Source organism: Oncorhynchus gorbuscha, linkage group LG06, assembly GCF_021184085.1.
Source record: "Oncorhynchus gorbuscha isolate QuinsamMale2020 ecotype Even-year linkage group LG06, OgorEven_v1.0, whole genome shotgun sequence".
NCBI lineage: Eukaryota > Metazoa > Chordata > Actinopteri > Salmoniformes > Salmonidae > Oncorhynchus > Oncorhynchus gorbuscha.
Window position 1 is genome coordinate 53,557,940 of NC_060178.1, and position 26,411 is coordinate 53,584,350.

Sequence of the window (26,411 nt, forward strand, 5' to 3'; positions counted from 1 at the left end):
GTGTTATGGGGTTGTTCCTGGACAGATTTGTATGTATTTCTATGCCTTGGGTGTATCTGTGATTCTAACCCTTGTTGTGTCTCCTCTCCTAGAGGAGGCTCGCTACGAGGTGCAGCAGTTCTTCCAGAGAAGAGACGAGACGGACAACACAGATGATATAGACAACAGTGAGATAGACAGCAGGGAGACAGACAGTACAGAGGAGACAGACAGGGGAGAGTCACACAGCCAGACAACACAGACAGACAATGCAGGATGGCTTCTGTTGAAGACTCTGTCTTTCCTGACTGCTACAAATTCTACTGTGAGTGAAGTTAAACATGTTTGAATCTAAAGCATGGCTACCCTGATCCTTCAACAGACTGACTGTGGTTTACCACATTATAGTTTAACCTGTGTACTGTAGCCTGAAGTCCCAGGTAACTGGAAGTGAAACATCTGGAAACTCCCAGTGTTGTTTAGTTAAATGATGATTCAGTGTGTGTTAATAAATCAGAATTGTTCCAGTGCATAGGTCTTGGCAAGCCCCTTACAGACAGACATGTCCTTTGTGGCATATTTTTAGTAAGCAATGCAATGTGTTTTTGTTGTCAGTTACATGTTTTAAAGGCAAGTCATAAAAGCTGATCAGATTTAATCTTGCTAAGAGTAAAAGTTCCTTCTTTTTTATTTTATTTGTGTTTTTTCTCTCTTTAGGAATTGCTCTATTCAATAAAGCCAGGTTATATTGTGTTCTCTTTCTCTGGGAGGTTATTTGGTCAGTAAATTGTTGTGTGTTCTTCACTATTTTTAGGAATTGATGTCTGTAGTAAAGCCAGATCTACCGGCGGCCCTGGTGAAGTGTCTCTACCTGCTAGTGTGTCTACCGTCCCGGAAGGAGAGAGCAGCCGTAGAGGAGACCTTTCAAGAACTGCTCATACAGGTGAGTTCTCTAGTCTATTTCAGCGGTATCCTCAAGGTTAGAGAGGCTGGCCAGTAAGAGCATGGTTGTCTGTTCGAATCCCAGTGCTGATAGAGAATATCAGTCCATAGTGAACAGTGCTGGCAATAGAATCTCAGGTGGTCCATTGTAGCTCAGTTATGGCACTTTGGCGCTTACAATAGTGGGTTTGGTTCCCGGGTCCAAACATATGTAAAAAAAGGTATGCATACATTACTAAGTTGCTTTGTATAAAAGCGTCTGCTAAATTATGTATATTATTATTTATATACAGTGTGCTACCTACTGTCATGTGACCTTGATCAAGGCACTTAACCCCTAACCTCCTCTCCTCCTTAGGTCCTGTTACAGCTGTGCTGTCATCCTTCCAGTGTGGAGGAGATGGTGGAGACTGAGGAGTTGCAGTGTCTGATCATCTCGCTCACATCACTACACGACCAGACTAGTGCCCCCTGGAGGCACCAGGCATCACGTGTTCTCAGAGCTGTCTCTGCTGCTAAGACACCCAATACCGTCCCCTTCCTACAGGGTGAGCTGAAGTGCAAAAATTCTCATTTTAGTTGTCAATTACACTAATATATTCAGTATTAGTGGCCCTTGCAAGAATCAAACCCACAAGCTTGTTGTTGCAACCACTATGCTCAAAACAACAAACATGGTTCTCAGGTAGATATTGAACAGGAGTTGAGTTGAGAAGAAAGGGCTGACATTATCATCAGAGTCAACCAACATGATCTGATAATGGCCATTTCCTATTATATATATTTTTTAAATGTTTTCCTAATCAATGCAACGCTGGTGTTTGATTGCAACATACAATTCCTCAATTGAGAGTGGTAGTGAGTCTATATCAGTTTAGCTTCAATTATCGGTTGGATATTTTTCCCATCAGTAAACCAAAATAGGTTCTGTGAAAGTTCCAACATTCCTTAGGTCGTGGCAAATGTTCTCATAACAAACTAACTGACCAGTCGTGGTGATGATTAGAGAAAATTTGTATAAAACATTCACCTGATGTTGCAACAACGCTCCTAGAAAACATTTATTCTGGTCTTTAAAGGTTCCCAGAATGATTAATTAGGTTGTGGGAACAGTCTGCCGAGAACAATGTGTGGACATCACATTAGATATGTTCCCAAAACATAAAAATTGTCCAGTTGGGTGGATGATTCTACAATGTTTATTTTTGGGTGCAGAAAAACATTCACAGAATGTTTTATTAGGATGTTGAAATATCATGTGGACATGAAAAGAGATATGGTTCCAAAACACAAACATTACAATATTTCTATCAGTTTGCAAAAAAACATTTGCCTGATGTTGCAAAAACATTCCCAAAACACATTTTTTTCTGTCCTTTAAAAGTTCAAAAACATTTATTTAGGTTGTGGGAATATTGTGAAGATATGACAAGAGATAGGTTCCCAAAACACTAAAACTGTTTAGTTGTGCTGACATTCAGATAATGTTTGTATCAGGGTGCAAAAAACATTCCTTTGATGTTGCAAGAATGTTGACAGGACAGCCTTTCTGAGTTCTTTAAAGGTTCCCAGAATATTTAATGAGGTTGTGGGAACAGTGTGGGTACAATACAAGAAATAGGTTTCCAAAACAGAAAATATGCTCAGTTGTGATGACATTCATACAATGTTTAAGTTAGGTTGCACAAGATATTCTCTTAATGCTGTAAGAATTAAATACATTTTTATGCTGTTCATAGCATATTTGTTTCAGATTTAACATAATGTACAATTTATGTTCGCGCAATATTATTTTACCTGGTCTTGGAGGTCCTCATAACATTTCAAGAACATTTAGAAAATTGTATATTTAAGTTTTACCTAATACAGATGTAGGATCTTAATATTATCACTCTTTTGTTGCTGATAATTTTCCAGCACAACAGGAAATGCAAACTTGTAGTGTATTTTAGTTTTAAAAAGGGTTCTTAAGTTTGTAATTTCCACTTTGAAATGTCTGACTTTATTTGCCCTAATGAACCATTTATCAACCCCGACAAAAATGTCCATTAATTATAATGAACATAAAAATGGACATTTCCTGTAGCCACAGGATGATTTTCCTGCTGTAGCCAACTGGCTCAATTAAGATCCAACGTCTGTATAAACACAACATTCTCAGCATGCGAATTTGTAGCTCCATAAAGCATAAGAAAGCAAATTGGAATGCCTTCCCAATTATGTTTCTCTCCATATTTAATAGTATTTCACATTTGAGGAATGTATTGTCGTTGATATAGGGACACATGGCATTTTGATTTAATTCGTAGAACATTCAAATAGCATATAATCATACAATTGCAACCTTATTTTCTTATACTTCATACTGATGTCAGATCTTAATTTGACCTTTTTTGTAGCAGAAGGAAAATAATGCAGCAGCAGGAGGATTTGAATGAATATTGAATATTTAGAATTGCCCGGGGGGGGGGGGGGGCAGCTGGGGAATGGTGTATGGTGTTTGTAGGCTTTACAATAACTTCGACTACAGGTCCACTGGGCGTTAGTTCAAGTAGCCTACTTAGGCTACGTGCAGGTTACAGTGCATCTCATGTGGATTATAATACATTTGCATTTTTTTAGGGGGTACATGTATCTTTCATTAGGGGATTTAATTTTTTTTTGTATAAATTGTTTTATTATATGTTCAATGCGAACAATAGGCTGAATAAGGTGTTGGTTTCTTCAGTGCCTGTGTGGTCCACTGGGTATAGCTGGTGACCCTGACACTCATATGCCAGAGTCGGCATGGGTTCCAATCTAACTCACTGCCATTCAAAAAAAATTGTGGAACTAGTACTAGTTACGCTCTGTGGGTTGTACTGAGTGCTCTTACTCAAGTAATTTCTAAAGGAAATAACTTAATTTTTACTCCATGACATTTTACCAAACAACTTCAGTTACATAGATTTATATTATTATATTGTCGCTGTCGAATGAAAACCTCACAACTCCACTTTTGATGATTTCAATTTTTTGCATGAATGTATACTAATGGTTCTCCTTTTCAAGTTTTACATTTATCTCACGTCTGTATGACCATTTCATGACCACTTGAAAATAGCTTGTCATCAAAACTCTTGAATCAATTGGCTCTGTCATGGAAATTCAACATTTCCATCACAGCTCTCAAAGTTGTTCGTCAAACCCTGTATCTCCACCAAGGCTCTTGAAGTGAAGCGCAGGTCTTCACTCCTGAGGATATTTTTGTTCATGGGTTCTTAGCCAGAGGTAAGTTGGATCAGAGGTAAGTTGGACTTAATTCATGTTTGGTATTTCTCAGATATAATTCTGCTGTTTATATTGTGTTTTGAGGGCAAGTGCAAATAAATGATCTGCTTGTTGGCCAACTAGCCACCTTGTCATTGGCATAAAGTGTGAACAGATTAATCAGATGTTTGTGGCAATAGGTAACTAGCTATCACATTAGGTTGCCACTAGATATAAGCTGGCTTAACTAGCTAGCTGCAGTGTCATCCAGGTAGCTAGCTAATGTTAGCTTGATCAACTGCTCAGTCCAGCGCAGCATCCTCCCACTGCCCATTGCACTCTCTCACTCTGTGTGTGTCTAAATGTCATTCTGTTTTTATGACAAGGCCTATAAGCACATCTGTCATACAGTCAGTGTATCATCTCAGTAAGTTGTTTGAGCCTTAAACTAGAAATACATTTTTTTGTGTGTGTCTCTTTATTTACAGCTTGTAGCGACACAACCGAGGGGTAGGAGAATGGGCCAGCCAAGAAAATAAAATACCCTTCAAATTGGAAAGGAGAGGTTTGGAAGAGGAGGAGGATGGAGGGTAAATTCTAGTGTACATTAAAAGTATAATTGAGTTGACAATGGCAATTGATAATGGCACTATTTGATTATTTATTACTCACATGATTCTTACCTGAATACCTACCTTGATGTTTAATTCCATGCTGAAATGTGTCTGATTTACATACTAGTAACATGACTGATAGTGAATATTCGATATAGATTTTTGTTTGACTGTTGTAACACTTACCGGATCCTCCTTGAAAAATTAAACTTCACACTTGTTGTAAATCGTTTTAGTACACGTTCACCATCACATGTACTTGAAACTATATTGTGAAATTATTTAAAAATTACTAATATTGAAATTGTAAAATTATTACAACGTCTCGAGTAACATTTACCTGTTTATTAAATTGAGCACAATGACAGATATTAAGTTAACTTTGAATAAGACCGTAATTGAAACTGTACAATCTACGGACTTTGTTTAATGTTAGTCTTCATTGGCAACTATCTGTGCTGGAGGACACTAAAAGATGGTGCTGACAGGCTTAAATAATAAATTAATGTCAAATCAATTGCACTAAGTTGCCGTTTTTGTTTGCTATCACAGTTTACCAGAAGTCGTAAACAATTACCAAACTAAATGTGTAACTAGTACTGAAGTAGTTTTCTGACCATATACTTTTTTACTCTTTCTTGAGTAGTTTCTTAAGCGGACTACTTTTACTTGAGTTAATTTCAATCTAAGCAATAGTACTTTTACTTTAGTACAGATTTTCAGTACTCAACCCACCTCTGCAAATTATATATATAAAATGTGTGCAAGCATCCACACTGGAAGAAAGCTTATTGTTCCACAGTAGGCCTACATCTGTCAATCATCTGACAGCCCAAATCAGCTCATCAACTCAGCCAGGCAAACACAAACGGTAGCCTACTATCAGTTTTCACACCTTTCATTATGTGACAATGGATAGGTTAACGGGTATTCTACAGAATGTAGACTATTGGAATATGACGAATTAAAAAAGGGCCAATTGCAACCATTGATGGCACTAGATTATCACTGGCTGATGTTTCATTAACTATTAATATGTTCTAAATTCACCCGCAAAGCTGATCTCAATTTCAACCATTATAGGTTACCTCATTACCACTCCCTAAAAGCTGATGTCAGTGATAATTGTGGTGGTTCATTTCTTTACTATCAAATGAGGAGAGACAAACGTATCACACATGTCAGAGTTATACTTAAACTAAATCTTTAATAGTGAGAGCTTTGCAATAGCGGCGGCTGGTCGACGAATCACCGTCTCTGATGATTCGTTGAGAGCGGTGAGACAAAAGTACAAAGTTTAGTTTATTTTTACAGGGACAGTGCACATTAATCAACGTTTCAGTAAAAGTGTCGGTTTTAGCCAGCTGGCTAATTTTCAACCGCAGTCCCTAAAAGGTCTTTTATATCCAAGATACACCCCTTTCAACCAAGATGACGAACAACAGATATATAGAATGGGTCACAAGGTTAAGATCTGTATGAAAGATACCTATAATACATAGCAGACAGTATCTGCTGTGTCAACAGTTTTCATTGTATAGACCAGTGTCTGGCCCTCCGACTCCAAAGTGGAACCATCTCTCCCTGGTACGGTATAGAACAGAAACATTAACCCATGCTCTGGAAAGTTCTTTAGGTTTTATCACCCAAAAGACATCGTAAATCTCCTGTCAGTGTTATCTCCCAGAGGCCCATCCTCAGTAGAACACACACACAATAGTTAAGAATACCCTATTCTGTTGACTAAAACAATCATTTTATGCAATAAAAGTATTATAACATAATCTTGCAATTATGCCACCATATGCCTTAGTCAAAGATATGTATATAATGACAAGATGCTCATGTCTCTAACAATGGTAGTTGTTTTCCCAAAGGCAGGCGAGAAGTTTAGGTCTGCATATTAAGCCCATAGAAACGCATTGGGCTTATTCGCCTCTTCTTCTCTTCCTTAGTCCTGCTTGCAACCAAAGTCTTTCAAGATATGTTCGTACTCTGGTTGGTGTTGTCATTGGAACAACTAAGTCATTTTTTTAACAGACTAAGGGCCATTTATCTATTTGACAAGCATTTCGTACAAAATAAATAAATAATTTATGCGTTTACCATGGCTAATCTACTATAGCAATTTACCAGACAACTTATATAAATGAAAACTGTTGGTGTAGCCTGTTGTTATTATATTATTTGTTTCCTATTTATGTTATCCAAAAGTGTTTGGTATGGTAATTTCTTATCAATATCGGGGTAAAATATCCCTGGACTGTCCATATTTGAAATGTGTAACTAAATCAAGTAAATCGGTAACACGGCAACGCCAACACAGTAAGGCTATATTTACACACTGAAGGCAGCGGCCCTAAGCACTAAACCACACCAGGCCACGACTAAACTCAATTTGGACAGTTCATTCGTAACCTTAGGATACACTTCACACTTGTATGTCGTAGCTTAGTGGTAACCAATATCTATCTTTTGATATTAAGATATATAACGATGGTGGTTGATGTGTATGGCTGCATTTCAGATACATTTTTGCACATTTGAAGGTTGCAGTAATAGGACCTAAGCCTAGTGTTTGAGGGAACGAGAATATTATTTTGATATCAGGCCTGATCCCAATGACTCAACTGCCCCTGCATGGAGAAAAAGATAACTGCTCATTTTCAAGGAATCACAAGGCTCAATAGAATTTCCTGATGATGCAGCAAGAAAATTCTCTGCAACAAGCATGATCAAGTTAAGATCCGACATCTGTATGTTGACAAACTGCACATGATTTAATTCATAGGACATTTGAACAGCATTTAATCATATAAACAAAACCATATTTTTTACACATCATATGTTGACACATGAGGTTTGAACCCATAATGTTTTTTCTTCTCAGTATATAGCCATGGCAGTATGGTCAATCAGGAATTCCATGCTTCATTTTTTATCTTATTAGACATAACTAACCCAGGAAAATACCAGTAACTGTGTTATTCAACATCACTTCACCATCCTCTTTATACAATGCTTTCAGAAAGTATTCACACACCTTAATTTTGTCACATTTTGTTGTGTTACAGCCTGAATTTGAAATGTATTAAATTGAGATTTTGTGTCACTGGCCTACACACAATACCACACAATGTCAAAGTGGAATTTCGTTTGTAGAAAATGTATGAAATTAATACAAACATAATGCTGAAATGTCTTCAGTCAATAAGTATTCAACCCCTTTGTTATGGCAAGCCTAAATAAGTTCAGATGTGCTTAACAAATCACATGATTTGCATGGACTCATTCCGTGTTCAATAGTAGTGGTTAACATGATTTATGAATGACACCCCATCTCTGTACCTACATATACAATTATATGTCAGTTCCCTCGATCGAGTAGTGAATTTCAAGCACAGATTTAACCACAAAGACCAAAGAGGTTGTTCAATACCTCGCAAAGAAGGGTACCGATTGGTAGATTTGTAAAAATATAAAAAGCAGGTGCTGAATATCCCTTTGGGCATGGTGAAATTATTAACAACATCCAACTTTGGATGGTGTATTAATACACCCAATCACTACAAAGATAGAGGCGTCCTTCCTAACTAAGTTGCCGGAGAGGAAGAAAACTGCTTAGGGATTTCACCATGAGGCTAATTTTAAAACACTTACAGAGTTTAATGGTTGTGATATGAGAACTCAGGATGGATCACCAAAATTGTAGTTACTCCACAATACTAACCTAAATGACAGAGTGAATGAAAATATTCCAAAACATATATCCTGTTTGCAACAAGGCACTTAATTAATACTGCAAAAAATGTGGCAAAGAAATACATTTCTTGTCCTAAATACAAAGTGTTTGGGGCATATCCAACACAACACATAATTTTCAAGCATTGATGGTGGCAGCATCAAGGGTATGCTTGTCATTGGCAAGGGCTAAGGAGTTTTTGGGCATAAAAATAAATGGAGTACAGCTATATGCACCGGCAAAACCTGGTTCAGTCTGCTTTCCAACAGACACTGGGAGATGAATTCACCTTTCAGAAGGACAATAACCTAAAACACAAGGCCTAATCTCCCTGGAGTTGCTTACCAAGATGACATTGAATGTTCCTGAGTGGCCTAGTTGTAATTTCTACCTAAATCAGCTTGAAAATCTATGTCAAGACTTGGAAATGGCTGCCTAGCAATGATCAATAGTCAAATTGACAGAGTTTGAAGAATTTTAAAAACAATAATGGGAAAATGTTGTATAATCCAGATGTGCAAAACTCTTACCAGATTTAACATAATGTACAATTTATGTTCGCGCAATATTATTTTACCTGGTCTTGGAGGTCCTCATAACATTTCAAGAACATTTAGAAAATTGTATATTTAAGTTTTACCTAATACAGATGTAGGATCTTAATATTATCACTCTTTTGTTGCTGATAATTTTCCAGCACAACAGGAAATGCAAACTTGTAGTGTATTTTAGTTTTAAAAAGGGTTCTTAAGTTTGTAATTTCCACTTTGAAATGTCTGACTTTATTTGCCCTAAATGAACCATTTATCAACCCCGACAAAAATGTCCATTAATTATAATGAACATAAAAATGGACATTTCCTGTAGCCACAGGATGATTTTCCTGCTGTAGCCAACTGGCTCAATTAAGATCCAACGTCTGTATAAACACAACATTCTCAGCATGCGAATTTGTAGCTCCATAAAGCATAAGAAAGCAAATTGGAATGCCTTCCCAATTATGTTTCTCTCCATATTTAATAGTATTTCACATTTGAGGAATGTATTGTCGTTGATATAGGGACACATGGCATTTTGATTTAATTCGTAGAACATTCAAATAGCATATAATCATACAATTGCAACCTTATTTTCTTATACTTCATACTGATGTCAGATCTTAATTTGACCTTTTTTGTAGCAGAAGGAAAATAATGCAGCAGCAGGAGGATTTGAATGAATATTGAATATTTAGAATTGCCCGGGGGGGAGGGGGGCAGCTGGGGAATGGTGTATGGTGTTTGTAGGCTTTACAATAACTTCGACTACAGGTCCACTGGGCGTTAGTTCAAGTAGCCTACTTAGGCTACGTGCAGGTTACAGTGCATCTCATGTGGATTATAATACATTTGCATTTTTTTAGGGGTACATGTATCTTTCATTAGGGGATTTAATTTTTTTTTGTATAAATTGTTTTATTATATGTTCAATGCGAACAATAGGCTGAATAAGGTGTTGGTTTCTTCAGTGCCTGTGTGGTCCACTGGGTATAGCTGGTGACCCTGACACTCATATGCCAGAGTCGGCATGGGTTCCAATCTAACTCACTGCCATTCAAAAAAATTGTGGAACTAGTACTAGTTACGCTCTGTGGGTTGTACTGAGTGCTCTTACTCAAGTAATTTCTAAAGGAAATAACTTAATTTTTACTCCATGACATTTTACCAAACAACTTCAGTTACATAGATTTATATTATTATATTGTCGCTGTCGAATGAAAACCTCACAACTCCACTTTTGATGATTTCAATTTTTTGCATGAATGTATACTAATGGTTCTCCTTTTCAAGTTTTACATTTATCTCACGTCTGTATGACCATTTCATGACCACTTGAAAATAGCTTGTCATCAAAACTCTTGAATCAATTGGCTCTGTCATGGAAATTCAACATTTCCATCACAGCTCTCAAAGTTGTTCGTCATTTCAGATACATTTTTGCACATTTGAAGGTTGCAGTAATAGGACCTAAGCCTAGTGTTTGAGGGAACGAGAATATTATTTTGATATCAGGCCTGATCCCAATGACTCAACTGCCCCTGCATGGAGAAAAAGATAACTGCTCATTTTCAAGGAATCACAAGGCTCAATAGAATTTCCTGATGATGCAGCAAGAAAATTCTCTGCAACAAGCATGATCAAGTTAAGATCCGACATCTGTATGTTGACAAACTGCACATGATTTAATTCATAGGACATTTGAACAGCATTTAATCATATAAACAAAACCATATTTTTTACACATCATATGTTGACACATGAGGTTTGAACCCATAATGTTTTTTCTTCTCAGTATATAGCCATGGCAGTATGGTCAATCAGGAATTCCATGCTTCATTTTTTATCTTATTAGACATAACTAACCCAGGAAAATACCAGTAACTGTGTTATTCAACATCACTTCACCATCCTCTTTATACAATGCTTTCAGAAAGTATTCACACACCTTAATTTTGTCACATTTTGTTGTGTTACAGCCTGAATTTGAAATGTATTAAATTGAGATTTTGTGTCACTGGCCTACACACAATACCACACAATGTCAAAGTGGAATTTCGTTTGTAGAAAATGTATGAAATTAATACAAACATAATGCTGAAATGTCTTCAGTCAATAAGTATTCAACCCCTTTGTTATGGCAAGCCTAAATAAGTTCAGATGTGCTTAACAAATCACATGATTTGCATGGACTCATTCCGTGTTCAATAGTAGTGGTTAACATGATTTATGAATGACACCCCATCTCTGTACCTACATATACAATTATATGTCAGTTCCCTCGATCGAGTAGTGAATTTCAAGCACAGATTTAACCACAAAGACCAAAGAGGTTGTTCAATACCTCGCAAAGAAGGGTACCGATTGGTAGATTTGTAAAAATATAAAAAGCAGGTGCTGAATATCCCTTTGGGCATGGTGAAATTATTAACAACATCCAACTTTGGATGGTGTATTAATACACCCAATCACTACAAAGATAGAGGCGTCCTTCCTAACTAAGTTGCCGGAGAGGAAGAAAACTGCTTAGGGATTTCACCATGAGGCTAATTTTAAAACACTTACAGAGTTTAATGGTTGTGATATGAGAACTCAGGATGGATCACCAAAATTGTAGTTACTCCACAATACTAACCTAAATGACAGAGTGAATGAAAATATTCCAAAACATATATCCTGTTTGCAACAAGGCACTTAATTAATACTGCAAAAAATGTGGCAAAGAAATACATTTCTTGTCCTAAATACAAAGTGTTTGGGGCATATCCAACACAACACATAATTTTCAAGCATTGATGGTGGCAGCATCAAGGGTATGCTTGTCATTGGCAAGGGCTAAGGAGTTTTTGGGCATAAAAATAAATGGAGTACAGCTATATGCACCGTCAAAACCTGGTTCAGTCTGCTTTCCAACAGACACTGGGAGATGAATTCACCTTTCAGAAGGACAATAACCTAAAACACAAGGCCTAATCTCCCTGGAGTTGCTTACCAAGATGACATTGAATGTTCCTGAGTGGCCTAGTTGTAATTTCTACCTAAATCAGCTTGAAAATCTATGTCAAGACTTGGAAATGGCTGCCTAGCAATGATCAATAGTCAAATTGACAGAGTTTGAAGAATTTTAAAAACAATAATGGGAAAATGTTGTATAATCCAGATGTGCAAAACTCTTACCTTAAAAGAGACACGTCTGTAATTGCTGCTAAAGGTGTACCTACAAAGTATTCACTTTGTCATTATGGGGTATTATGTGTAGATGGGTGAGAAAACAATCTATTTAATCCTTTTTGCATTCAGGCTGTAACACAACTACATTTGGAATAAGTCAAGGGGTATGAATGCTTTCTGAAGGTACTGTATGCTGCACACTTCTGGGCCCATCTTTACAAGGTATCCATGACTGAGTGCTGATCTAGGATCACTTTTGCAATGGGGGACTATTTCAAGCATCTCAAAGTAGGAATTATATTGGGTGCATTTTCTTACGTGGAACAGTAAATTTTTACAATTTGGTTTTGTTTACAGGTAATCTAAAATCTGCATTTCTGGCTGGATTTACAAATCTGAACAAAATAAAGACATCCCCTTTTTTAGTATACACTACATGACCAAAGGTATGTGGACAGCTACTCCTCAAACATCTCATTTAAAAATCATGGGCATTAATATGGAGTTGGTCCCGCCTTTGCTGCTATAACAGCCTCCACTCTTCTGGGAAGGCGTTCCACTAGATGTTGGGAAATTGCTGCGGGGACTCGCTTCCATTCAGCCACAAGAGCATTAGTGAGTTTGGGTACTGATGTTGGGCGATTAGACCTGGCTCGCAGTTGGTGTTCCAATTAATCCCAAATGTGTTTGAGTGGGTTGACATCAAGGCTCTGTGCAGGGCAGTCAAGTTCTTCCACACCGATCTCGACAAACCATTTCTGTATGCACCTCAAATTGTGCATGGGGGCATTGTCATGCTGAAACAGAAAAGGGCCTTCCCCAAACTGTTGCTGCAAAGTTGGAAGCACAGAATCGTCTAGAATGTTATTGTATTCTGTAGCGTTAAGATTTCCCTTCACTGGAACTAGCCCGAACCATGAAAAACAGCCCCAGACCATTATTCCTCCTCAACCAAACTTTACAGTTGGCACTATACATTGTGGCAGGTAACATCCGCCAAACCCAGATTTTTCTGTCGGACCGCCAGATGGTGAAGTGTGATTCATCACTCCAGAGAACGCATTTCCACTGCTCCAGAGTCCAATGGTGGCGAACTTTACACAACTTCAGCCGGCGCTTGGCATTGCGCATGGTGATCTTAGGCTTGTTTATGACAGCTCGGCCAAGGAAACCCATTTCATGAAGCACCCAACGAACAGTTATTATGCTGACGTCGCTTCCAGTGGCAGTTTGGAACACGGTAGTGAGTGTTGCAACCAGAGGACAGATTATTTTTACGTGCTACGTGCTTAGCACTCGGCGGTCCCATTCTGTGAGCTTGTGTGGCCTACCACTTTGCGACTGAGCCGTTGTTGCTCCTAGACGTTTCCACTTCACAATAACATCATTTACAGTTGACCAGGGGAGCTCTATCAGGGCAGTGATTTGAACAAACTGACTTGTTGGAAAGGTGGCATCCTATGACAGTGCCACGTTGAAAGTTCTTCAGTATGGCCATTCTACTGCCAATGTTTGTCTATGGAGATTGCATGACTGTGTGCTCAATTTTATAAACCTGTCAGCAAAAGGTGTGGCGGAAATAGTAAAATCCTCTAATTTGAATGTGTCCACATACTTTTGTATATACAGTGCCTTCGGTGAAATATTCAGACCCCTTGACTTTTTCCACATTTTGTTACGCTACAGCCTTATTCTAAAATTGATTAAATAAAAACATTTCCTAAGCGTTCTACTCACAATACCCCATAATGACAAAGTGAAAACAGGTTCTTAGAAATTTGTGTTAATAAAAAAATAAAAAAACTTAATTTACATAAGTATTCAGACACTTTGCTATGAGACTCGAAAATCAGCTCAGGTGCATCCCGGTTTTATTTTATTTTACCTTTATTTAACTAGGCAAGTCAGTTAAGAACAAATTCTTATTTTCAATGACAGCCTAGGAACAGTGGGTTAACTGCCTGAGCTAGTGTCGAGTCACCGATCTGGGGAAGGGTATCAAAAAATGTATGCAGCATTGAAGGTCTCCAATAACACAGTGGCCTCCATCATTCTTAAATGGAAGAAGTTTGGAACCACCAAGACTCTTCCTAGAGCTGGCCACCAGGACAAACGGGGCAATCGGGGGAGAAGGGCCTTGGTCAGGGAGGTTACCAAGGCTCGACGGTCACTCTGACAGAGCTTTAAAGTTCCTCTGTGGAGATGGGTGAACCTTCCAGAAGGACAACCATCTCTGCAGCACTCCACCAATCAGGTCTTTATGGTAGAGTGGCCAGACCTCAGTAAAAGACACATGACAGCCCACTTGGAGTTTGCCAAAAAGCACCTAAAGACTCTCAGACCATGAGAAACAAGATTCTCTGGTCTGAAACCAAGATTGAACTCTTTGGTCTGAATGCCAAGCGTCATGTCTGGAGGAAACCTGGTAGAATCCCTACAGTGAAGCATGGTGGTGGCAGCATCATGCTGTGGTTTTGTTTTTCAGCGGCAGAGACTCGGAGACTAGTCAGGATTGAAGGAAAGATGAACGGAGCAAAGTACAGAGAGATCCTTGATGAAAACCTGCTCCAGAGCGATCAGGACCTCATACTGGGGCGAAAGGTTCACCTTCCAACAGGGCAACGACTATAAGCACACAGCCAAGACAACGCAGGAGTGGCTTCGGGATAAGTCTCTGAATGTCCAGGGCCCGATCTTGAACCCGATCGAACATCTTTGGAGAGACCTGAAAATAGCTGTGCGACGCTCCTCAACCAACCTGACAGAGCTTGAGAGGATTTGCAGAGAAGAAAGGGAGAAACTCCCCAAATATAGGTGTGCAAAGCTTGTAGCAGCATACCCAAGAAGACTCGAGGTTGTAAACGCAGCCAAAGGTGCTTCAACAACGTACTGAGTAAAGGGTCTGAATACTTATGTAAATGTGATATTTCAGTTTTTTATTTGTAATAAATTTGCAAAGATTTCCAAAAAACGTTTTTTGCTCTGTCAGTATGAGGTGTTGTGTGTAGATTGATGAGTACATTTTTTTATTTAATCCATTTTAGATTACGGCTGTAGCGTAACAAAATGCAGAAAAAGGGAAGGGGTCTGAATACTGTCCGAATGCACTGTATATATTTCCATTAATATTTATTCATGCAATTAATCCTTTACAATAGTTTATGCACTATTTATCAAGCCCATCGGGACATAGAGCATAATTTTGGAGTTATTAAAATGTTATTTTTTTCTTCATATCCTGTGTACTTGTAACACGGTATTTTATGATTGTCCTTCTTCATCACGTTTTGAAAGTCCAAAAAAATGTGATTTGGAAATTGAGAAAAAGGTTAAATAGTTTTCTTATTTATACTGAACAGAAATATAAACGCAATATACAAGAACTTCTAAGATTTCAGTGAGTTGTAGTTCATATTAGGAAATCAGTCAATTGAAATAAATTCATTAGGCTCTAATCTATGGATTTCACATGACTGGTAATACAGATATGCATATGTTGGTCACAGATACCTTAAAAGAAGGTAGGGGTTTGGATCAGAAAAATAGTCAATATCTGGTATGACCATAATTTGCCTCATGCATCACAACACATCTCCTTTGCATGAACTTTATCAGACTGTTGATTTTGGCCTGTGGAATGTTGTTCTACTCCTCTTCAACAGCTTTGCGAAGTTGCTGGATGTCGGGGGGGGGGGTAATGGAACACGCTGTTGTACACAATCCAGAGCATTCCAAACATGCTCAATGGGTGACATGTCTGGTGAGTTTGCAGGCCATGGAAGAAATGGGACATTTTCAGCTTCCAGGAATTGTGTACAGATCTTTGCGACATGGGGTCATGCATTATCATGCTGAAACATGAGGTGATGTTGGTGAATGAATGGCAAGACATTGGGATCAGAATCTGATCATGGAATCTCTGTGTATTCAAATTGCCATCGATAAAATGCAATTGTGTTTGTTGTCCGTAGCTTATTTCTTCCAATACCATAACCCCACCAACACCATTGAGCACTCTGTTCACAACTTGACATCAGCAAACTGCTCGCCCACATAACGCCATACACATGCTCTGTGGACATTCCTGCAATTAGCATGCCGATTGCACGCTCCCTCAAAACTTGATACATCTGTTGCATTGTGTTGTGTGACGAAACTGCACATTTTAGCCTTTTATTGTTTACAGCACAAGCTGCACCTACAGTGGGCTCCAAAATTATTGGCACCCCTGACTGGCAATGCACTAACAATACTTAAACAAATATAAACAATATAATTACTGTAGAGAGACAAACTCAAAATACCAACGTGAAAAATACTCTACTTTATTAATGTTTCAATGGAACCCAACAAAATCATTTATTGATTTCATTAAAAATCAATGTCTTCCAAATCAAGGTTTCACAATTAATGGCACCCTTAAATATTATTGTAAATAACATCTACCAAAATTAAACCAGGAATTAAATTCCACTTATTTATCTCACTGTTTATCTCAGTGTCAAGGAACTATTTTGAGCCATTCTATCACTTCCTTTTTCACTAGGGTATAAAAATGAGGTAACACGCATGAAATAAATATCCTTTTGTCATTCAACACCATGAAGAAAACAAAAGAACTGGCAGTTCAAAAGAGGCAGATGGTCGTAGACCGTCATAAATCTGGTAATGGCTACAAGAAGATCCACAAATGATTGAATATACCACTGAGCACTGTCAGGGCAATTATTTAAAAAATTCTAAAAATATGGAACAGTTGAAAACCTCACAGGTAGAGGACGCAAATGCATTTTCCCCCCAGGATAAGGAAGAGGATGGTGAGAGAAGCAACACAATCCCCAAGAATCACTGTGAAAGAATTGCAGACCTTGGTGGCGTCTTGGTGCTTTTTTAAACCTGGTGACCCCATCAGCCACCTCCACAACCACAGGCTCTTTGGAAGGGTTGCCAGAAAAAAGCCCTTAATGACCCCAAGACACAGACGCAAGCGCTTGGAGTTTGCCAAACCTCATTTAAATTATGATTGAAAGAAGGTGCTCTGGTCAGATGAGACCAACATGTAACGTTTTGGTCAGATACAGCATCGGCATGTTTGGTGTCGAAACAGAGATGCATACAAGGAGAGGCACCTCATACTCACGGTGAAAAATGGTGTTGGGTCAGTGATGTTTTGGGGCTGTTTTAATTCCAGAGGTCCAGAGGCACTGGTTAAGATTGATGGGGTAATGAATTCCACCAAGTACCAGGCAATTTTGTCTGACAGTCTGGTTGCCTCTGCCAGAAGGCTGGGACTTGGCCGTATGTGGACTTTCCAACAAGACAATGACCCAAAACATGATCCACACAGAAATGGTTATGTAACCACAAAATCAATGTTCTGCCATGGCCATCTCAGTCGCTGGACCTCAATCCAATCGAAAACCTGTGGTCTGAGTTGAAGAGGGCAGTTGATAAATGCAAACCCATGAATGTGAAGGATCTTGAAATGATCTGCATAGAGGAATGGTCCAAAATCCCTCCAAATGTGTTCCTTAACCTTGTCAAACATTACAGGAAAAGACTCATGCTGTTATCCTTGCCAGAGATGGTTGCACTAAATGACTAAGTACTAAATGAGGAGTGCCAATAATTATGAAACTTTGATTTTGGTGAAATGTATTTTGTATTAAATAATTGTATGATTTTGGTGGGTTCCATTGGAACATTAATAAAGTACAGTATTTCTCACACGTTGGTATTTTGAGTTTATCTCTATAATTATACTGTTTATATTTTTTTAAGTATTGTTTGTGCATTGCCAATCCGGGGTGCCAGTAATTTTGGAGCACACTGTATGTAATTAATCAGCTTCTTGATATGCCCAACTGTCAGGTGGATGGATTATCTTGGCAAAGGAGAAATGCTCAATAACAGGAATGTAAACACATTTGTACTCAAAATTTGAGAGAAATTAGCTTTCTTTTCGTATGGAAAATTTCTGGGATCTTTTATTTCAGCTCATGAAACATGGGACCAACACTTTACATGTTGGGTTTATATTTTTGTGTGGTGTAGTTGGAAGGTTATGAGTCTGTATTTAAGAAGGACATGAATACACAAGAATATGAGTTAAAGGCTTAAAATGAAGTGTTATAAGTACACCGCAAATTAAGTGAACATTACATTACATTACATTTAAGTCATTTAGCAGACGCTCTTATCCAGAGCGACTTACAAATTGGTGCATTCACCTTATGACATCCAGCAGAACAGTCACTTTACAATAGTGCATCTAAATCTTAAAGGGGTGGGGGGGTGAGAAGGATTACTTATCCTATCCTAGGTATTCCTTAAAGAGGTGGGGTTTCAGGTGTCTCCGGAAGGTGGTGATTGACTCCGCTGTCCTGGCGTCGTGAGGGAGTTTGTTCCACCATTGGGGAGCCAGAGCAGCGAACAGTTTTGACTGGGCTGAGCGGGAACTGTACTTCCTCAGTGGTAGGGAGGCGAGCAGGCCAGAGGTGGATGAACGCAGTGCCCTTGTTTGGGTGTAGGGCCTGATCAGAGCCTGGAGGTACTGAGGTGCCGTTCCCCTCACAGCTCCGTAGGCAAGCACCATGGTCTTGTAGCGGATGCGAGCTTCAACTGGGAGAGAGTGGAGGAGCGGGGTGACGTGAGAGAACTTGGGAAGGTTGAACACCAGACGGGCTGCGGCGTTCTGGATGAGTTGTAGGGGTTTAATGGCACAGGCAGGGAGCCCAGCCAACAGCGAGTTGCAGTAATCCAGACGGGAGATGACAAGTGCCTGGATTAGGACCTGCGCCGCTTCCTGTGTGAGGCAGGGTCGTACTCTGCGGATGTTGTAGAGCATGAACCTACAGGAACGGGCCACCGCCTTGATGTTAGTTGAGAACGACAGGGTGTTGTCCAGGATCACGCCAAGGTTCTTAGCGCTCTGGGAGGAGGACACAATGGAGTTGTCAACCGTGATGGCGAGATCATGGAACGGGCAGTCCTTCCCCGGGAGGAAGAGCAGCTCCGTCTTGCCGAGGTTCAGCTTGAGGTGGTGATCCGTCATCCACACTGATATGTCTGCCAGACATGCAGAGATGCGGTTCGCCACCTGGTCATCAGAAGGGGGAAAGGAGAAGATTAATTGTGTGTCGTCTGCATAGCAATGATAGGAGAGACCATGTGAGGTTATGACAGAGCCAAGTGACTTGGTGTATAGCGAGAATAGGAGAGGGCCTAGAACAGAGCCCTGGGGGACACCAGTGGTGAGAGCGCGTGGTGAGGAGACAGATTCTCGCCACGCCACCTGGTAGGAGCGACCTGTCATGTAGGACGCAATCCAAGCGTGGGCCGCGCCGGAGATGCCCAACTCGGAGAGGGTGGAGAGGAGGATCTGATGGTTCACAGTATCGAAGGCAGCCGATAGGTCTAGAAGGATGAGCGCAGAGGAGAGAGAGTTAGCTTTAGCAGTGCGGAGCGCCTCCGTGATACAGAGAAGAGCAGTCGCAGTTGAATTACTAGTCTTGAAACCTGACTGATTTGGATCAAGAAGGTCATTCAGAGAGAGATAGCGGGAGAGCTGGCCAAGGACGGCACGTTCAAGAGTTTTGGAGAGAAAAGAAAGAAGGGATACTGGTCTGTAGTTGTTGACATCGGAGGGATCGAGTGTAGGTTTTTTCAGAAGGGGTGCAACTCTCGCTCTCTTGAAGACGGAAGGGACGTAGCCAGCGGTCAGGGATGAGTTGATGAGCGAGGTGAGGTAAGGGAGAAGGTCTCCGGAAATGGTCTGGAGAAGAGAGGAGGGGATAGGGTCAAGCGGGCAGGTTGTTGGGCGGCCGGCCGTCACAAGACGCGAGATTTCATCTGGAGAGAGAGGGGAGAAAGAGGTCAGAGCACAGGGTAGGGCAGTGTGAGCAGAACCAGCGGTGCCATTTGACTTAGCAAACGAGGATCGGATGTTGTCGACCTTCTTTTCAAAATGGTTGACGAAGTCATCTGCAGAGAGGGAGGGGGGGGGGGAGGAGGAGTCAGGAGGGAGGAGAAGGTGGCAAAGAGCTTCCTAGGGTTAGAGGCAGATGCTTGGAATTTAGAGTGGTAGAAAATGGCTTTAGCAGCAGAGACAGAGGAGGAAAATGTAGAGAGGAGGGAGTGAAAGGATGCCAGGTCTGCAGGGAGGCGAGTTTTCCTCCATTTCCGCTCGGCTGCCCGGAGCCCTGTTCTGTGAGCTCGCAATGAGTCGTCGAGCCATGGGGCGGGAGGGGAGGACCGAGCCGGCCTGGAGGATAGGGGACATAGAGAGTCAAAGGATGCAGAAAGGGAGGAGAGGAGGGTTGAGGAGGCAGAATCAGGAGATAGGTTGGAGAAGGTTTGAGCAGAGGGAAGAGATGATAGGATGGAAGAGGAGAGAGTAGCGGGGGAGAGAGAGCGAAGGTTGGGATGGCGCGATACCATCCGAGTAGGAGCAGTGTGGGAGGTGTTGGATGAGTGCGAGAGGGAAAAGGATACAAGGTAGTGGTCGGAGACTTGGAGGGGAGTTGCAATGAGGTTAGTGGAAGAACAGCATCTAGTAAAGATGAGGTCGAGCGTATTGCCTGCCTTGTGAGTAGGGGGGAAGGTGAGAGGGTGAGGTCAAAAGAGGAGAGGAGTGGAAAGAAGGAGGCAGAGAGGAATGAGTCAAACGTGGGGAGGTTAAAGTCGCCCAGCACTGTGAGAGGTGAGCCGTCCTCAGGAAAGGAGCTTATCAAGGCATCAAGCTCATTGATGAACTCTCCGAGGGAACCTGGAGGGCGATAAATGATAAGGATGTTAAGCTTGAAAGGGCTGGTAACTGTGACAGCATGGAATTCAAAGGAGGCGATAGACAGATGGGTAAGGGGAGAAAGAGAGAATGACCACTTGGGAGAGATGAGGATCCCGGTGCCACCACCCCGCTGACCAGAAGCTCTCGGGGTGTGCGAGAACACGTGGGCGGACGAAGAGAGAGCAGTAGGAGTAGCAGTGTTGTCTGTGGTGATCCATGTTTCCGTCAGTGCCAAGAAGTCGAGGGACTGGAGGGAGGCATAGGCTGAGATGAACTCTGCCTTGTTGGCCGCAGATCGGCAGTTCCAGAGGCTACCGGAGACCTGGAACTCCACGTGGGTCGTGCGCGCTGGGACCACCAGATTAGGGTGGCGCGGCCACGCGGTGTGGAGCGTTTGTATGGTCTGTGCAGAGAGGAGAGAACAGGGATAGACAGACGCATAGTTGACAGGCTACAGAAGAGGCTACGCTAATGCAAAGGAGATTGGAATGACAAGTGGACTACACGTCTCGAATGTTCAGGAAGTTAAGCTTACGTAGCAAGAGTCTTATTGACTAAAATGATTAAAATGATACAGTACTGCTGAAGTAGGCTAGCTGGCAGTGGCTGCGTTGTTGACACTACACTAATCAAGTCGTTCCGTTGAGTGTAATAGTTTCTGCAGTGCTGCTATTCGGGGGCTAGCTGGCTAGCTAGCAGTGTTGTTTACGTTACGTTGCGTTAAAAGAACGACAATAGCTGGCTAGCTAACCTAGAAAATCGCTCTAGACTACACAATTATCTTTGATACAAAGACGGCTATGTAGCTAGCTACGATCAAACAAATCAAACCGTTGTACTGTAATGAAATGAAATTAAAATGTGATACTACCTGTGAATGCGACCGGGTTGTTGAGTCTATTCGGTAGACGTTGGCTAGCTGTTGGCTAGCTGTCGGCTAGCTATTGGCTAGCTGTTGGCTAGCTAGCAGAGTCTCCTACGTTAAGGACGACAAATAGCTGGCTAGCTAACCTCGGTAAATTAAGATAATCACTCTAAGACTACACACTATAAACTACACAATTATCTTGGATACGAAGACAGCAAAGACAGCTATGTAAGCTAGCTAACACTACACTAATCAAGTCGTTCCGTTGAGTGTAATAGTTACTACAGTGCTGCTAATCGGTGGGCGTTTGCTTTGCTAGCTGGCTAGCTGCTGGGCAAATAGCAGTGAAGACTACGTTAGGACGACGAAATACGATAATTATGCAGTTATCTTTGTGAAAAGGAACATTTTTATTACAAGGCCACAGCTATCCTCTTGTGACGCAGAGGGTTCATGATCTGGCTGAAACAAAAAGTGAAATTGAGGCTCAAATACTAAAAGAGTATATTTCGTTCAGTTGTATAAATCCAGTCAGAAATGCAGTGGTGGAAAAAGTATCCAGTTGTCATCCTTATAGAGCCTAACAGAAAATGACCCAGTAAAATATACTTGAGTAAAAGTCTAAAAGTTTTTGGTTTTAAATATACTTAAGTATCAAAAGTAAAAGTACGAATAATAAAAAAATCCTAATATTAAGAAAAACAGATGGAACAATTTTATTGTTTTTTTTAATGGATAGCCAGGGGCACACTCCAACACTCCGACATAATTTACAAACAAAGTATTTGTGTTTAATGAGTCTGACAGATCAGAGGCAGTGGGGATGACCAGGGATGTGTGTGAATTGGACCATTTTCTGTCCTGCTAAGCATTCAAAATGTAACATGTACTTTTGGGTGTCAGGGAAAATGTATGGAGTAAAAAGTACAATATTTTCTTTAGGAATGTAGTGAGTAAAAGTAAAAGTTGTCAATAATATAAATAGTAAAGTACAGATACCCATAAAAATGACTTAAGTAGTACTTTAAAGTGTTGTTACTTAAGTACTTTACAACACTGCAGAAACTGTAAAAAATAAAACTTTGTGTAAAAATGGACTCTTCAACTTTAAAAGACTCACCCTATATAATTCCTACTTTGAGATGATTGATATGGTCCCCACTGGCTTATTTTTCATGACCTAAAAAGCAAAAGCAAAAGTGAAACCCGAAATCAGCACTCATAGTCTTGGATACCTTGTAAATATGGGCCCAGAAGTATACAGCATATAGAGAGGATGGGTGAAGTGATTGATGGTGAATAACCTAGTTACCAGTATTGCGATGGGTTTGTTATGTCTAAGAAGACTAAAAGGGAAGCATATAATTGCTGATTGACCATACTGCCATTGCTATATACTGATAAAAGAAAATGTGGTCCCTTGTAGATCAGAGGATAAAAGACCTGGTTAAACATTGGTTAAACATTGCGGGAATAAATTATGTTCAAATGTCCTATGAATTAAATCATGTGCAGCTTGTCAGCATAAGTGTAACATATATGGTTGTGTTTATATGATTAAATTCTGTTCAAATGTCCTATGAATTAAATAATGTGCAGGTTATCAACATATGAAGTGTAAAGAATATGGTTGCGTTTGTATGATAAAATTCTATTCAAATGTCCTATAAATTAAATTAAAATGCCATGTGTGTCTATATCACCTACAATACTGTCCTCAAATGCAAATTGAAAAAAAATCTGGAGAGAAAATTAATGGGGATGTATTCCAATCAGCTTTCGCATGCGGCGAATGTGTGGTAGTATTAGGTCAAATGTAAATATATCATTTTATAAATGTTCTTGAAATGTTTTGAGTAACAAACCTCCAAGACAAGGTAAAATGTATATTGAGTGAACATCAATGGAATAATATATTAAACCTAAAACAAATATGATATGAACATCATAAAAACGGACTTATTTCATTCTTACAACATCAAGGGAATGTCCTGTGCAACCTGGGGCGGCAGGTAACCAAAAGGTTGCTGGATCAATTCCCCTGGCTGACAAGGTGAAAATCTGTGGTTCTGCCCCTGAACCCACTGTTCCCCGGCAGGCCGTCATTGTAAATAATAATTTGTTCTTATCATTGTACATAATAAATTGTTCTTATCTGACTTGCCTAGAAAAATGTTATCACAACTGAGCATATTTTGTGTTTTGGGAACCTATCTCTTCTAATGTACCTACACTGTTCATACAACCTAACTACATGTTCTGGGAACCTTTAAAGGCTGTTCTGTCAACATTCTTGCAACATCAAAGGACTGTTTTGTGCACCCTGATACAAATATTATCTGAACGTCAGTACAACTGGACAGTTTTTGTGTTTTGGAAATATACCTCTTGTCACGTCCCCGCAATGTTACCACAACCTAATGAAACATAATGGTAAGACTATGGATCATTTTGCTATTTGATTTTGAATTTTAGGACCCATTTAGGTATGTATTTTTTATTGTTGTTATTATTTGATAAAATATTGAATTTTGAACCATCTAAATATTGAACCATCTAAAAACAATTCCATGTGTTAGCTTAGACGACTTAGACTTTTAGAGGTTAATTGGATTATAGAAACGTTCTTCCAACATCAGTTTTATACAAACATTCTATAATCATCACCACAAATGAACAGTTTTTGTGTTATGAGAACATTTGCTGCGACCTAACGAATGTTCTAGGAACTTTCACAGAACCAATTTTGGTTTTCTGATAAAACATTACTGGTACATTGTGTTATTACGTAAACAGGAAACCTAATGAGAACTTTTGAGGAATTTTCTGTGGTGGTTGTTGGACAAAAGATACTAGAACTTAATGGGAATCTTAGCTAATGTAATAGGAATGTTCCCAGTTTGCTGGGATGCAGTAATCACCAAAACATTAAAACCACTCACCTTACTTATGGGATGATTTTGCTCTCTCAGGAACGTGGATAAAGATAAGCAGCAGTCACCAGAGCCCCAGGTCTCATGACAAACACAGAAGTAGACATTCACATGATATCCACTCAGACCTTATTATCTACTTAGCTGTTCCCATACACAGCGCAGAGCACAGAACATGACCGTTGTCTGGTTTGTTTTGGTGATCGTTATCAGTTTGTTTTGGTCATGGAGGACATATAATAATAATAATAATATATGCCATTTAGCAGACGCTTTTATCCAAAGTGACTTACAGTCATGTGTGCATACATTCTACGTATGGGTGGTCCCGGGGATCGAACCCACTACCCTGGCGTTACAAGCGCCATGCTCTACCAACTGAGCTATAAGGGATAATCAACGAGGGGCTATGCATTCTATGGAAAATCAGGAATGTGCGAAATGTGTTCCGCAACGCGCTAGTGGAGTGAAACAGAATTTATCTTCCACAGAGCTGCTTATTTTCCCATAGAATGCATAGCCCCTAGAGCCCATAGTTGATTATCCTTTATCCTTTTCATGGCTATGATTTAACACATTTCCCGCAAGAAGTAGCTAGCAAGTTTACTAGATACAGTAGCTACAGTAGTTGCCTTGGTAACCAAACAAACAGACTTGCTAGTTTAGCTAACCTTACCATCAGTCCTAGCTTGCTATTATGAAAATCGAATTCAACAATGTCAACAATGTTTACAATTCAACTTTTGCTTTCAAAAATAGCTCAAACATTGAACATGTAAGATTGAAATAGCCATTGAATTCTACCGTGCTGAATGCCCTTCAAGCAATAATAGTGCCACTCTATTTTTTATTTTTTATTTAACCTTTATTTAATTAAAACTTCTTGAGTGTAGGAGGCAGGATTTTCGTTTTTGGCTAAAAAACATACCCATTTGAAACTGCCTATTTCTCAGACCCAGAAACTAGAATGTGCATATAATTGTCAGATTAGGATAGAAAACACTCAAAATATTGTCGGTGAGTATAACAGATAACTGATATTGCAGGCGAAACCCTGAGGAAAATCAAACCAGGAAGTGGCTTCTATTTTGAAAGCTCCATGTTCCATAGCCTGCCTTCGCTCCATTTAAAGGGATATCAAACAGATTCCTTTCCCCATGGCTTCCTCAAGGTGTCAATAGTCGTTAGACATAGTTTCAGGCTTTATTTTGAAAAATGAGCGAAAAAATAACATTGTGTCAGTGTTTTGCTTGCGCAACAGAGTGGGGCAGCCATTGTCTCTCCCTCTCATATTGAAAAAGCGAGAGTCCCGGTTGAAATATTATCGATTATATATTTTAAATACAACCTGAGGATTGATTATACATTATTTTGACATGTTTCTGTGAACATTACGGATATTATTTGGAATTTTCTTCTGTGATGTCATGACCGCTCGAGCATGTGGATTTCTGAACATAATGCGCCAAACAAATGGAAGTATTTTGGATATAAAAATAATCTTTATGGAACAAAAGGAACATTTATTTTGTAACTGGGAGTCTCGTGAGTGCAAACATCCGAAGATCATCAAAGGTAAGTGATTTAAT

The 26,411-nt window shown here is 39.8% G+C and overlaps 1 protein-coding gene across 3 annotated transcripts in view; it reads left to right on the plus strand.

Moving 5' to 3' along the window:
• Positions 1–26,411, plus strand: part of wdfy4 (WDFY family member 4) — a 250,546-nt gene that overhangs the window by 7,769 nt on the left and 216,366 nt on the right. For all 3 annotated transcript variants that reach the window (XM_046353520.1, XM_046353519.1, XM_046353518.1), the window contains exons 4-6: positions 93–304; positions 794–922; positions 1,280–1,469. In XM_046353520.1, coding sequence (XP_046209476.1) covers positions 93–304; positions 794–922; positions 1,280–1,469 — 531 coding nt within the window. The remainder of the gene's footprint in view (positions 1–92; positions 305–793; positions 923–1,279; positions 1,470–26,411) is intronic.